The sequence below is a fragment of the Perognathus longimembris genome, chromosome 12, assembly GCF_023159225.1.
Source record: "Perognathus longimembris pacificus isolate PPM17 chromosome 12, ASM2315922v1, whole genome shotgun sequence".
NCBI classification, from domain to species: domain Eukaryota; kingdom Metazoa; phylum Chordata; class Mammalia; order Rodentia; family Heteromyidae; genus Perognathus; species Perognathus longimembris.
Genome location: NC_063172.1, coordinates 66,178,754 through 66,194,373, shown reverse-complemented (window position 1 = coordinate 66,194,373; position 15,620 = coordinate 66,178,754). Strand labels below are relative to the sequence as shown.

At 39.7% G+C, this 15,620-nt stretch overlaps 1 protein-coding gene and 2 long non-coding RNA genes across 4 annotated transcripts in view; 2 read left to right on the top strand and 1 right to left on the bottom strand.

Moving 5' to 3' along the window:
* Positions 1–15,620, bottom strand: part of Sgk3 (serum/glucocorticoid regulated kinase family member 3) — a 55,088-nt gene that overhangs the window by 26,132 nt on the left and 13,336 nt on the right. For both annotated transcript variants that reach the window (XM_048359184.1, XM_048359183.1), the window contains exons 5-12: positions 13,999–14,086; positions 10,549–10,598; positions 8,374–8,431; positions 4,946–5,029; positions 4,714–4,845; positions 868–980; positions 741–777; positions 121–207 (exon numbers count right to left, since the gene is read on the bottom strand). In XM_048359184.1, coding sequence (XP_048215141.1) covers positions 121–207; positions 741–777; positions 868–980; positions 4,714–4,845; positions 4,946–5,029; positions 8,374–8,431; positions 10,549–10,598; positions 13,999–14,086 — 649 coding nt within the window. The remainder of the gene's footprint in view (positions 1–120; positions 208–740; positions 778–867; positions 981–4,713; positions 4,846–4,945; positions 5,030–8,373; positions 8,432–10,548; positions 10,599–13,998; positions 14,087–15,620) is intronic.
* LOC125360986 overlaps positions 1–15,620 on the top strand; it is a 29,842-nt gene that overhangs the window by 2,026 nt on the left and 12,196 nt on the right. Inside the window, exon 2 of the long non-coding RNA XR_007212851.1 lies at positions 2,718–2,719. This is a non-coding gene — a long non-coding RNA (uncharacterized LOC125360986). The remainder of the gene's footprint in view (positions 1–2,717; positions 2,720–15,620) is intronic.
* Positions 10,287–10,613, top strand: LOC125360987. The gene is made up of 2 exons (XR_007212852.1): positions 10,287–10,402; positions 10,528–10,613. It is a non-coding gene; the product is annotated as an uncharacterized LOC125360987 (long non-coding RNA).

The window sequence follows — 15,620 nt, the reverse complement described above, 5'->3', positions numbered from 1 at the left end:
ACATGTGCATCAAGTATTTCAACCATATTCACTTTCTCCATTTGCCCTCCCCACTTCCACTAGTAGCCATACGCAGAGAGGGTCTGTTTTATGTTCTGCATGCTAAGACATATTTCTTACCTCTGGTGTTCCACAGAAGGTTGTGGTGGTATCTGAAATAGCAATTCCTTCTTTACAAAGCCCAAAATCTGTTAAGACAACATGTCCCTGACAAATACAATAGAGTCAGATAAGACAACGCTTGGATACACATCATTTTTAAAGAACTTTTTGGAAACAATTATAGACACACAGGAAACTGCGAAAGTAGCAGAGTCCCATGTCACCCTACCCAGCTTCCCCCAATGCTGACAGTTTTTTTAATCACTACAGTACTATATCAAAGAGGAAACTGACAGCTCATTAGAATACAAATCTTAACTTGGTTGAACTCTTTTTTTTGTACATGAATGTGTGTGTGTGAGCGGCTCTACACAATGCACATGTAGACGTTCACGTAACATCCATCAGTCAAGACAAAGACCTATACCATCACGCACGTACCTCCTCATGCTATCCTTATCTCTGCACTCCCCTACGATCCCATCCTGTTGCAACCAGTAATCTGTTCTGCAACTCTAGTCTTGTCATTCCAATAAGGTGACAGAAATGCAATCATTCAATATGGAATCTTTAAGGCTTTTTTCCATCATGCGCAACAACAAAACTTGAAACCCACTAGGTCTTAAAAGACTACTTACCATTGAATCTAAAAGAATATTTTCTGGTTTCAAGTCTCTGTGAAATTAAAAAGAAGGAAAAAAAAGTCCTATTACCTGAAATGAAATTTAAAAAGATATACATACATGTAATATTTAAGCAACTTACCGGTACACTATTTTGATGGAGTGCAAGTAACCCAATGCACTGGCAATTTCAGCAGCATAAAACCTTGCTCTATGTTCAGGAAAGGACCGTTCTCTTTGTAAGTGAAAAAACAGCTACAAAATGGGGGGAGGGGTTAGGATCATTCACACATAGTGTTAAACAAAAATACTATGCAAATACAAAAGTAAAAACTGTTTTGACATTTTGAACATGAGCAAAAATGCAATGAAGCACAGAGCTCTGGCCTCCCCTGTCCATACCTCTCATCCACTACTGATTCTCCACCAACCTTTGTTTCCTCTCATAAACTTACGTCCTACAGATTCTCAGTCCTTAATGTGGCGGCATACTTACCTTTCCAACTACTCTAGAAAAGATGATCAGTGAAGACTGACAGTCTTAGTAGTGCCATGTACTGGGACTTTCTGGACTTCTTTATCATCAAAACAAAGATTATTTCTTAATTTTTACAATATATCCTGAGCTGGGCTGGGGATATGGCCTAGTGGTAGAGTGCTTGCCTCATATACATGAAGCCCTAGGTTCGATTCCTCAGCACCACATATATAGAAAATGGCCAGAAGTGGCGCTGTGGCTCACGCGGCAGAGTGCTAGCCTTGAGCAAAAAGAAGCCAGGGACAGTGCTCAGGCCCTGAGTTCAAGCCCAGGACTGGCAAAACAAAACAAAACAAACAACCCTGGCAGGAGATTCAACTGAACACATCCCACAAAGAATATATTCTGCTTTGTCTTCTAATTGTTTCTGGAATCTTTCTGTCCTTTTTATCCCCACCACTGCTTTTATAAGCAATGACCTACATGACTGTAATGCCGACCCCCCCCCCCAGCACGTGCATTTGTCTAACATACTGCATGCAATCTACAGTGCCACTGAAGCCAATAACCTACAATGAATATGATCATCATGAATAGCTAACGAAAACTGCTTAGCGAATCACACCGCAGGACAGGCCGGGCGTGGCGGCTCACTCCTGTTCCTGCAGCTGTTCAGGAGGGGGCGGGGACACAGGTGTGGCACGCGTCTGCCCTCGCAGCTGGGGAGGCAGAGGGGGATGAATGGAGTGCAGGGCTGGCCAGTCAGAGGGTGGCACCCCACAGGCACTGGGCTCAGTTCTGTCATCCCAGTCGCTCGGAAAGGCAAGAACACAAAGGCTGGAATTTGAGTCTGCCTGGGTAAAAAGTCTGTGGGACCCTCATGTCAACCAATGAAAGCTAGGGAGCAAAGGCGGACGTCTTTCAGCTGCATGGGAAGTATAAATACAAGGACTGTGGGCCTGGAAAGCCAAAAATGTAATATCACATGTCAAGGTTAAAATATAAGTATGACTATCAGAGGAAGAGTGACAGGAGCAGGCAATGGAATCACACGCCTGCTGTCTGTCTTTATATCTTTCTCCTCATCTTTATTCCTTCTCTACCAACTACACCCACCACTACATTCTATTATAGTTCATTCTCTTTTTATGATCTCAGCCAAGTGTATCTTTGAGACGACAAGCCTGCCTCTTTTCTTCTTTGCTGCTCAGTTTTGAGCAGCTACTGAAGAGAAAAGAGCTCAGAAGCAGTCCTAAAACAGCATGAAGCATCAAGGAGGATTATAGTAAGATCTCATTTGCAGTTAGGTGTCTCATATCTACATTTCAAAGACGTCAGTGTCTTTGAACATTTACGTGTGGTTCTGAACAGGGCTTTGCAGGTGGAATATCTATGTTAAATGGCGCCTTATACTATAATAGTATGAAAGAAAGTTAACCAATTTGAGCCTCTATAAAAATGGGTTACAAGGGGGAGGGACAAAAATGGGTTACAAGAATAAATATCTCAAAAAGTTGTGATTAACTAAGATGACATATGCAAAACAACTGTGAAGTGCAGGCTCTCAATAATTTCTCATTATACGTTAGCATTCAGGCCCGCATAAAATAACAACCTCCAAAGTAGGAACAACGGAAGAGTATCTACATGCTTGAATCAAGATGCCTCAAAATCTTGTCTGTATGCAGTCACATTAAAGTTATTACTATTTTAAGGTAACATGTTTGTAATATGAGGAAGTTTCATTGTTCAACTTCCGTACAAGCACACAGTATACTTTGAACAAATATATCCCTCCCACCATATTTCCATTTCTTCCCACCATGCTGGCTTAAAGAGACACCTGACAATGACTAATGGAGTTTCAATAGATGCTTTTTATTTTTCGTATTTTTACTTTTACCTTTTTTGTTGTTGTTGTTGGCTGTGGGGCTTGAACTCATGGCCTGGACACTGTCCCTGAGGCTCTTTATGCTCAAGGCTAAGGCTCTACCACATGAGCTACAGTGCCACTTAGGGTTTTTGAGTGGTTATTTGGAGATGAGAGGCTCACATGGACTTTCCTGCCCGGGCTGGCTTTGAACCATGATCTTCAGATCTCAGTCTCCTGAGTAGCTGGGGTTACCAGCGCCCAGCCAATAGGTGCTTTTTAGAAGGCGGATGTAAAATGTCTAGGTGGTGTTGATCATCTGTCAGATGGGCAGAATAGAAACTGGTCTTCTTCCTAGTTCCTTTAAGCCACAGTTATGTGTACAACAGTAACTCTGAAATATTCTTTTTTCCTCTCTCTCTACTCTCTGAGGTTTGGGGATAGATGGTTCCTTTATAAAGATATGACAGTATCTATTAGTTAAAATAATTTTATGAGAAACAGTAAAGGACCAGACAAATTAGGAGGATGTGGAATTCCAGGAGTAGAGCAAGAAGGGTAATCAGCTGTAGAACCTGTAACTAGACTGCCTCACGCTGAAATCCAATCCCCGGCTTGCTAGTCGTTAACCACACAGCCTCCATGAGCCTGGCTTGTCTATCATAGCATGAGTGAAGACAAAATATCATCAACAGCTAGAGTGCTTGGAACATAAATAATACTCAGCATACATTCATTAGCCATTATTGTAATTATGATACGATAGAATGCTGCTGAGGGTGGATTTCAGTATTCTTTTAGATCTGTGTTTTAGAGATCATTATTAATAGGTCTCACTCAAACAAAAGATGGGACTCTCCTGGCACTGGTGGCTCACACCTAGCTACTCAGGAGGCTGAGATCTGAGGATCGTGGTTCAAAGCCAGCCCAGACAGAAAAAGTCTTTATGAGACTCTTATCTCCAGTTAACCACTGGAAAACCTGTAGTGGAGCTGTGACTCAAAGTGGTAGAATGCTAGCCTTGAGCAAAAGAGCTCAGGTACAATACCCAGGCCCCGAGTTCAAGCCCTACAACCAACAACAACAACAAAAAAAGATGGGACTGTTTTTTTTTTTAAATCTTTCTCTTTTAAATAAAATTATTTGTTCTAGGAAGATTTAAAGTCTTTGAGGCTAAAACATACTGTGAATCACTAATCTGAATCATTTCCCACCTGACTTCACCACAGGACTCTTAAGGATTTCACTGATTATGGTTGTGCATTTTAGCAAATAACAAACTTGAATAATATTTATATGTACTTGTTGAAACAATCATCTAAAGTGAAAATCACGTTTTATTCTAATATGTCATTCAGTATGTCATTCTGTGTACAAACTGCATACCGCTTGCTGACAAACCTATCAACGAAGTCTGTAGCTTCACCGTAAGGTTCTTTTGTGAATCTTCTCAACTACAACATGCTTAAGGCCCTGCATTACATTTCCTTATAGGTACATTGTACTGGGTACCTTGGGTATTTATGTATCACATACCACTTGCTATTAATGTGCTGTCACTTTAAAGGTTGTAAGAAAACCCTTATCATTTAAAGCTATTTTCCTATTATCAATATTAGGAAATCAATGATAAAACTCACCTCCCCTCCATTAACAAAATCCAAAACAAAATAAAGCTTTTCAGTTGTTTGGAAAGAATAATGCAATCCAACCAAAAATGGATGTTTCACATTTTTCAAGAGCACGTTGCGTTCTGCCATAATATGCTTTTGCTAGAAAAAAATGGGAAAAGATCAACTTGTAGTATACACCAGAAAACTATTCTGTTAATTAAAAAAGAGGTCAGTAGAAACAATAACGATTTAATATTACCTCTTTTCTATTGAGGACTATCTTTTTCTGTAATACTTTGACAGCATAAAATTTCCCATCTAGTTTCCGTTTTGCAAGAAGAACCTGTAATAAAGATTGTGCAAATAAGTACAAATTTTGGTGCTTTTATAGGGATAATTCCCTTGTCAATAATTTTTTTTTTTTTTGCCAGTCCTGGGCCTTGGACTCAGGGCCTGAGCACTGTCCCTGGCTTCTTCCCGCTCAAGGCTAGCACTCTGCCACCTGAGCCACAGCGCCGCTTCTGGCCGTTTTCTGTATATGTGGTGCTGGGGAATCGAACCTAGGGCCTCGTGTATTCGAGGCAGGCACTCTTGCCACTAGGCTATATCCCCAGCTCCAATAATTTTTTTTTTGTTCCTGTGGCAGTACATGAGTGTGAACTCGGGACCAGTGCTTGCTTGGCCGTTTACTTCTGGAGCGATGCCCTCAGCCCAAATTCTTTTTTTTTTAGAATTTTATTTTATTTTATTTTTTTTTGCCAGTCCTGGGGCTTGGACTCAGGGCCTGAGCACTGTCCCTGGCTTCTTTTTGCTCAAGGCTAGCACTCTGCCACTTGAGCCACACCACCACTTCTGGCCATTTTCTGTATATGTGGTGCTGGGGAATCGAACCCAGGGCCTCATGTATATGAAGCAGGCACTCTTGCCACTAGGCCATATCCCCAGCCCCCAAATTCTTAAACATGAAGAAAAAGCAAGCCCACAAGGGACCTAGATGTTTTTGTTTTGAAGGCTGAGTGCTACTCAGTTTGTTTTTGTAATTCTACTCTTTTTAGGTATTTTATTTAATACAGCAAAAAAAGGACATAGATTTAAATAACCAGGTACTATATCCTTAAAACTCAATATATTGATAATAAGATTTTTACTACATAATTTACACTGCTTGATAATCTGAGTGTGTATATGTGAACAGTGAGGCCCAGAGAGTAACCTTAGAAAACACTAGGTTATTAACTTCATGCTACAGAAGAAAGAAAATCTGTATGTAGTGTGTGCTCGCGCACGTGTGCGCCAATCCTAGGGTTTTCCCCCTCAAAGCTAGTGCTCTACACCATTTGAGCCACTTGATTGGAAAACACAGAGTTTTATGGATTTTCACGCCCCAGCTAGCTTTGAACTGAGATCCCCACATCTCAGCCCCCCGAGTAGCTGGGATTACAGGAGTGAATACTGGCGCTGGTGGAAGTCATTTTTTGGTGATCACAATGTGTTCTTGTTTCATGTTTAGGTTTCTCGTACAGGCTTTAAAGTCAAAAGAGTTCAGAGAAAGAAACATGATGCAGAGCTGCGTTTTTATAATGGGTTGAGTTACGTGCATTTTTTTCCTCTGGGCACTGGGGGTAAACTTGGGGATTTGTGCTCTCGTTCAACAGCTTTTGTTTTCTTTTCTCATGGCTCATACCCTATCATTTAAGCCATACTCCAGTCCAACATTTTTGCTAGTTAATTGGAGTCATGTTGATTTTTCTCTCTGGGCAGCCTTTTAATCATACACCTCCAACCTTCTGTGTAACAGCAGTTACAGGCCATGAGCCACCAACACTAATGTATACAAAACCTAGGGTGTCGTGCCAAGAGAAAGAAAATCTGTATTTGCCAATACAGTCGTGCTGTTCATAACAGCATTTTGGCCAATAAGCCAACACAGCTCAGTACACAGCTAGCACCATCAAGGTCTGTGTGAACGCTCTGTGATGTCCTCACAGTGACCAAGGTGCTTAAGCAAACACTCAGCAGAACTTTTCCCCGCTGTTAAAATGACCTGTTCATCCTTAAGAAGAATAAAGGGGTGAGATGGACTGGAATACATAGTAAACATGGAGAAATACGACAATAAAATACTCCTACATAAAAAAATAAACCAGTAAAATATAAAGAAACTTTCAAAAAGACAAGCCAGGTGCTGGTGGCTCGTGCATGCTTGCACTACTAGCTGCTGAGGAGGCTGAGATGTGAGGGTTGCAGCTTAAAGTTAGTCTGGGCAGGAAACTCCTAGAGACTCTTATCTCTAATTAACCACCAAAAAGCCAGCAGCAGAGCGGTGGCTCCAGTGGTAGAGCACTAGCCTTGAGCCCAAAAGCTCAGAGACAGCGCCCAGGCTCGGAACTTAAGCCCAGGACAGGCTCAAAAAATAAACAGACAAACTAAAAAAAAAAAGAGTATACAATCTAAAAACAGATCTGTGTATGCATGTACACTGGGGAAAGTCTTTTCATGAATTCTACAGGATCAGCTGGATAGTCATATGGAAAAAAACAAACTGTGTGACCTTAGACCTCACAAAATATACAAGACAATATTCCTGGTAGACTTTTGAGAAAAGTTTCCCAAAGACAAAGCTTAAAGTGTTGCTTTGTTCTGTGCCGTTTATCAGAGGGTCTCACTAGCTTCCAAGGGCGGCCCTCCTCATGATCCATCCTCCTGCCTGGTAGCCCTGATACCCTGACGGTAAGTGATCCATCCTCCTTGATCGGGCTGCTCTGTCAAGTTAGGTGATGATCTGAGACTCGACGGAGGTGAGACGTGACCCACAGTCCTTCCGTCCTCCAGCTGTTGCTTACACAGATGTTCATTTTCCCTTCCCCCCTCAGCTTTCACAGAGAAGCCGTCCTTGACCCCCACATCCAGGCAGAGTTTCCACCTCCCACCACTGCACACCACCCTCTCTCATTTCCCCTTAGGAATTTCCATCACAGCCCCATTACTGCTAATGGACTGTTTCTTCCACTAGGTTGTTAAGTATCACAACAGGATCTAATTAGAGCCCACCTGGGTACTTGGCACATAGGTGCTCGACAAATATGTGATGAGTAAATGGGCTTTTAGAATCCGAGTATATGCCTTGCGTCCCTTTTAGCTTAATGACTACAAGTAATTTTATTGTATAACTGGAGGATAAGTATAATAGTGACTGTTCTATAGGGATACTGACAACAATAAATGAGTTAGAATATGAAAAACACCTAAAATGGGGCCTAACCTTATTCATAATTATTCTATCTCAATGGACACAATTTAAAATAAATGCCCAAGCTAAAGCTAAGGAAATGTGAACCACAGAAATGGATGTCAGTGTCACTGTTGCATTAGATATTGCTTCTCAACCTTCACTGTGCACAAGAGTCACTCAAGACCATGAGAAAAGGCCTCCAGTGGGCCTCTCTCCTGGGGACTGTGGTGACAACCCCACAGACAGAGAATGGTCTGACCGAGGGGTCAAAAGCATCACAGACTGGACGTGACCGGAGGAACATCAATGCCTTGTGTTCTTAATGATCCTGTTAACACTTGGATAGCAAAGACTCTTCATGTCTTGCATATAAAAAAGCCCATGGCTCATATATGTAAGCATACATTCATTCTTTATATATTTAATCACGGAATGAAAAATAAAAACATTCTTACCTTGCCAAAGCTGCCTTTTCCAATAACTTTTAAAAAATCAAAGTCAGTTGGTTTAGCACTAAAATAAATTAATAATGACAAAAATTAGCCTTCTAGAAACTGGAAAGATGTAAGCTTTTATGGGGGTGGGGGCCTGGGCTTGCTCTCAGGGCCTGGGTGCTGTCCCAGACCTTTTTTGCTTAAGACTAGCACTCTACCACTCCAACCACAGCTCTACTTCTGACATTTTGGTGATTAACTGAGTCTCAGGAATTTTCCCCTCCAGGCTGGCTTTGAACCAATATCCTCACATTTCAGCCACTAGGATTGTAGGTATAAACAACCAGCAGCCAGCAAGATTATGCTTATAAACATTCTTTAACAAATGAATATTGCAGGCTGGGGATATGGCCTAGTGGCAAGAGTGCCTGCTTCGTATACATGAGGCCCTGGATTCGATTCCCCAGCACCACATATACAGAAAACGGCCAGAAGTGGCGCTGTGGCTCAAGTGGCGGAGTGCTAGCCTTGAGCAAAAAGAAGCCAGGGACAGTGCTCAGGCCCTGAGTCCAAGGCCCAGGGCTGGCCAAAACAAAACAAAACAAAAAAAACCAAATGAATATTGGGTACAAAATACTTTATAATGGTATCCATTGTCTTTCTTTAAAATAACATTATGTACTTTGTGATTATTTTATAATTTTATTTAAGCCTTATTAAGTTCTGCTTAAGATGAGCTTCAATTATATTCTCTGGAGAAAAGAATGAAGATCTCTCTCTCTCTCCCTCTCTCCCTATCTTTATCATTTTGATCTTAAAAGTTTAACTTCTCTCGAAGTCAATTAGCCACAAAACCCATCAATGCCATGAGTGAGGAAACAGAGTCAGCTATTCCAAAGACTATCAGTGTCTGGTTTTCTTTTGGAAAAGAATTGATTAGTTATAGCACCTGGTAAAAACACTAAAAACTTCCTGGTGGAGAAAATACTTCACAATGTTCATTATACTTGTAACTTATTTTACTCTAAAGGATTCAGTCTCATAGACAGTAATGTAGGAAAGCTAGAAACAGAAAAGTCAGAGGGACTTTAAACTTGTACTTTTATTTGCCTTAACCAAATCAGGTTCTCCTCCCTCAAGATATATTTCTGGTTTTTCTCCTACGTTACTCCAGTATCAGTTCTTCCCTGACTTCATGATCTTCAAGTGTCCCTGGACTCCAACCTTGGATGATTTCTCCACTCTATCTACACTCACTCACTGTTTAAGTAGATTAAATGGTAGGAAAAACAGATGATGAAAGAAAATTCTAGAATGAATCCAGTGAGCCTATAAGACTTATTACAAGTAAGAATGACAATGCTATACTCCTGTGGTCCATGGCAGACATCACTAATTAATCTAGGAACTTCTCAAATGAAGTCAAATAGCAGCCTGGGAATTCTTTGTGTTGAATACTTCAGACATTCACTTCCAATGAAATATTAGAAATGAAGCGAGGATTTGCCACCCCTGGTCTTATTCAACAATTCTCAAGTTGTGTTACTCAAAATGTTCCCCAGGTACACAAATAAATTGTAGATAATAGGAGAAACAAAATAAAGTGTAATGCCCATTAATATGCTAAATGTCCATGAGGACTCCTTTGAAACAAGCTGGCTAACAGTAACGAGGGTATACCACTAACACCGACAATGAGAAGGATGTCAACTATGCTTGCAAGGATGCTTTTTCTTTTTATTTGATTTTTTTTCAGAATGCCCCCTCACGGGACTTATGGTTCCTTGGAAAATACAGTCAACTGATTTTCCATAAACATAAAAGTTAATGCAAAAAAGTAACAATGCAAAACAGTAGAATCCAATGAACACTTCATGGATTAAAAACCAACAACCCTACCCCTTTAGTGAGGTTCTACTATAACAATGAAAAGCTGACAGCATTCTAGTTAATGTAACTATGGTTGTACTTCATAGGTCTTCATTAAACTGATATAGTTACATGTTATCTATACACCCTCAAAAAAGAGCTTCTTAAAACTTAAAGGATTGTATATGTTTGCTAATGGTAAAAGAACTGTTTTCTCAAGGATGAAATACTGTTTGTTAAAGGATCTGTGAAATATCATACTTGTTATAAAATGATTACATGTGGATAAAACAAAAAACTTAAAAGATTGAAATGAATTTAACCTACTGAGGATTTCCAGTTGGTCCAAGGTTAATATTCTGTGAGGTAGAGTGTAGCTGTTTGGATAGAGAGAAAAAAAATTCATAATGCAGCAAAATATAGATAATTTTACCACAGATATCAGCACATTTTAAAGAAAACTAACGTTCTAATTAATGAACTATACATAATCAACACCAAATAGAATGTTTATTATAACTTTCAAGGGCAGTTGTAAGGAAAAGCTAAGCCAGAAGTAAGGTTCAAAGTTGGCAAATTTAAAGAGAAAAGGAAGAGACAGGTATTGAAAATACAGTTTAAGAGGAAGCATTTTTATATTTAAAAACTGGCTGAATATTGGTAATTTTTCTAAATTTCAAATAATATATCAACGACAGAAAAAAAGTTAAATCTTTCTCTTTCTTTATTAAGAATCATCCTAGGAACCAGAGAAGGAAAACTGCTACTTTCTAGTAGTCACAAAAAGAAATAAGTCGATTTTCTGAAGGGGTTAGCTCTGGGAAAGTAATGTTCTAACTCATAAAACTATCATTTAATCGCAAATTAGCACAATCATAGAAAAATGAAAAGGCATTAAAAAAGATAATGAGACTGGGTGCCATTGGCTCAAGTCTATATATAATCTTAGTTTCTCAAGAAGCTGAGACTAGAGAATGGAGGGGGGAGGGGGAGGGAAAGCGGGAGGGGGGAGGGGAGAATGAGGGACCAGGTAACAAACAGTACAAGAAATGTATCCAATGCCTAATGTATGAAACTGTAACCTCTCTGTACATCAGTTTGATAAAAAAAAAAAAAAAGAAAAGAAAAGAAACCAGCCCAGGCAGGAAAGACCCTGAGACTCTTATCTCTAACTCTCCAAAAAGCCGGAAGTGGAGCTGTGGTTCAAGTTGCAGAGCACTAGCCTTGAGCAGAAAGGCTCAAGAACAGGGCCCAAGCCCTGAGTTCACATTCCAGGATCAGGAGGGAAAAAAAAGCCTTGAAGCCAACACTTCTGATTTTCTTGTATATAATTAATACCAGTTATAATAAATTTGGAATTATAAAGGTAATATATTTATAAATTTTAAAAATTCAAATTATTATATTCTATGGTTTAGATTAATTACTATAATTTACCTTTCCCAATAGTTTTATTCTTTTCTTCCCTCCCTTCTCAGTACTGGGGATTGAACCTAGGGTATCATGCATGCTGGGCAAGTATTCACTACTAAGCCAAAGCCCTAGCCCTTCTGTTTGTGTTTTCTTTTATCATCTCTTTCTTATTTCTTATATCATTTCTTTCTTATTTGCTGTCCCTCTTGTATTTTGTTTTTGAGATGCAGTTTTTTTTTTTGTTTTTTTTTTGCCAGTCCTGGGCCTTGGACTCAGTGCTTGAGCATTGACCCTGGCTTCTTTTTGCTGGAGGCTAGCACTTTGTCACTTGAGCCACAGCGCCACTTCTGGCTGTTTTCTATATATGTGGTGCTGGGGAATCAAACCCAGGGCTTCATGTATACAAGGCAAGCACTCTTGCCACTAGGCTATATCCCCAGCCCTTGAGATGCAGTTTTACATGAGTATATTCAGGCCCTGGGTTTGACTCCAGCACTGTTAAAAACAAATAAATAAAAACATATATTTTAAAGGATCAGTTGATTGTCCAGGCTTTTCATAAATGTTTTCCTCATTTGTTGAGGTACTGACTTTGCCCAGACTACCCTCAAATTTGCAGTCCTTCCTGCCTCTGTTTCCTCCGAGTATGAACCACCATGTCCAGCTTTCACCATAGCTGCTTTTGTCATAGCTCTGAAGGTGCAAACTAGAATATCTTCCTTTTTTTTTTTTTTGGCCAGTCCTGGGCCTTGGACTCAGGGCCTGAGCACTGTCCCTGGCTTCTTCCCACTCAAGGCTAGCACTCTGCCACTTGAGCCACAGCGCCGCTTCTGGCCGTTTTCTGTATATGTGGTGCTGGGGAATCGAACCTAGGGCCTCGTGTATCCGAGGCAGGCACTCTTGCCACTAGGCTATATCCCCAGCCCTCCTTTTTTTTTTTTTGGCCAGTCCTGGGCCTTGAACTCAGGGCCTGAGCACTGTCCCTGAGCTTCTTTTGCTCAAGGCTAGCACTCTACCACTTGAACCACAGCACTACATCTGACTTTTTCTGTTTATGTGGTAGTGAGGAATCGAACCCAGGGCTTAATGCATGCTAGGCAAGCATTCTACCAGTAAGTCACATGACCAGCTCCAGAATACCTTTCTAAGATAGGCTTATTTTACTTATTTTCTCTTACAATCTACTCTAAAGCCTAAGAACAGACTATCTTTACTAGGAATACACATGTTCTATAATATAAAGCAGAAATTAAAAGTAAACTGATGCCAACTGAAACACACTGCTCTCTGTATGAAGACCTGGCAGTGCAGAGGAAGAGTAATACTCCGGTCAAAAAAGCCTTTCCTATTGATAAAAACTCAAAATAATAGTTTCATGTATGATGGTAATGGCAAAGATATATAATGATTAAAAAAAACCAAGATGCAAAGTGGGAAAAGCTGAATATAAAATTGTACATATTGCATAACCCAGGTAACTTAAAAGCTAGGAGCCTGGGTAGCAATAACATGGCTAATGAAACTAATGAAACTTTTCTTCTCACCTGCTAGTTTCTAAGTTTTCTTTCTTTTTTTTTCCTTGTCCATCCTGGGGCTTGAGCTCAGGGCCTAGGCGCTGTCCCTGACCTTTTGTGTTCCAGGCCAGTAATTCTCAAAGACTTCTGGATTTCTGGTTGTTAAATGGAGCTAAGAGTCTCACGGACTTTCCTGCCTGGGCTGACTTTGAACCGTGACCCTCAGATCTCAACCTCCTTAGCAGCTAGGATTTACAGGCATGAGCCTGGTTCTTTTTTTTTTTTTTCTTTGCCAGTCCTGGGGCTTGGACTCAGGGCCTGAGCACTGTCCCTGGCTTCTTTGTGCTCAAGGTTAACACTCTGCCACTTGAGCCACAGAGCCACCTCTGGCCATTTTCTATATATGTGGTGCTGGGGAATTGAACCCAGGGCTTCATGTATACAAGGCAAGCACTCTTGCCACTAGGCCATATTCCCAGCCCGAGCCTGGTTCTTTTAACTTTTGCTTAACGTGAATAATACTTTTTATTACAGAGACTAATAATTCTAGCCTGCTACACGGATTCTGCGAACCAATAAGTAGCAACACTTGAAAGGCTGAGGTATGAAGATCTCAAAAAACAACAAGAAAAGAGAAAAAAAATTAATTCTTCAAATTTCTTAAGAAACAGTGATCCGTATACCATCCATAGGTGGTATACACATTGTGTTTATTCTGTGTGTTATTCTGAAGAGTAGAAAATTTACTGTGGGTGAAATTACTTCATTTTGAGTAAATGTAATCCTAAAGTAACTAACTGCATTTTGTGGACTGACTTTTTTATGTTAAAAACATAATTTCTTTTACTACCTTCTGAGTACTTCTTTCATCTTCATCTTCAGATGGATCTGATTGATGTTTTGGGCTGTCCATTTGAAGGAATGCTCTGACATCTGGACTGAAAAAAATATAACTTTAATATGACTTTGAAAAGATGTTTATAGATTTTTCTCCCTTTTAAAGTAAGAAATAGAAACCACTATATTAGCATGTATAGCTATATAAAATACATTATTATAAAATAGAAAGCAAATTTATTTCTTAAAATGGAGAAATAAAAAATAGGCTATGTATAAACAGAGGTTCATAAAGAGGAAATCCAAATGGGAAGTAAACTAGTGATGTTAACTTCATGAATGATCACAGAAATACAAATTACACTGAACTGTCAATATCACTTCATATACATTAACTAGATTTTCATTATTTTAAATATGTACTGTTTAAAAGACAGTTTGATATTCAAATGGAAATATGGAAATTAAAAGTTCTGCTAACAAAAGTTAAGAAAATATGAAATGTCATATCAAAAAGAAAATGTCAGTAAAATGTATGCTATTTTTTGGGGGTGCTGAATTGCAGAGCAGTTATCAAAAAGTACATGTCGGACTGGGGATATGGCCTAGTGGCAAGAGTGCCTGCCTCATATACATGAGGCCCTGGGTTCGATTCCCCAGCACCACATATACAGAAAATGGCCAGAAGTGGCGCTGTGGCTCAAGTGGCAGAGTGCTAGCCTTGAGCAAAAAGAAGCCAGGGACAGTGCTCAGGCCCTGAGTCCAAGCCCCAGGACTGACCAAAAAAAAAAAAAGTACATGTGGCTTCCCCAATAAATCCATCTTTTTACTTGAAAAACAAAACAAAACAAAAGTGCGTGGGGGGCTAGGAATGTGGCTTAATGGTAGAATGCTGATGAAGCCCTGGGTTCGATTCCTCAGTAACACATAAACAGAAAAAGCCAGAAGTGGCGCTGTGGTTCCAGTGGTAGAGTGCTAGCCTTGAGCACAGGGACAGAGCCCAGGCCCTGAGTTCAAGCCCCACAACCAGGTAAAAAAAAGAAAACGTGTATGTGTACAAAATTATCCAATGTTGGATACATAAGAATTAAACAGTTTACAATTCAATGTATTAAAAAATGATCATTTAAAATAATAGAATTACATAAAGTTGAATTTCAATTCCAAGAATATCATGTTTAAACTATTTCAAGGTGCAGAATATTTAGTATATATTGTATTGTTAGAGATTCTAAGCAATACTTAAAATACCACGGAAAATAATAACCACTCATGGTATACTTGTTTCACACCAATATCTGTCAAAGGAAAAACTCTGGGCAGAAAACGCGATGAGAAGAGGTCTGACTTTAATGTTTTAGCTAACAACATAAATTAAATTAACCTAAAAAGTAGCCAGAGGACCTACTCAGAATGACAGAAACAGTCTAAAAAAGTAGCCAGATGACCTACTCAGAATGACAGAAACAGTCTAAAAAAGTAGCCAGATGACCTACTCAGAATGACAGAAACAGTCTATGAGCTATAAATTACTACAAATTGGCAATCATCATTTCTAGAAAACGTAGTTCATGTTGGGATGTAGTTCAATGGTAAATCAATTGCCAAACACACACAAAGTTCTGGGTTCAATCA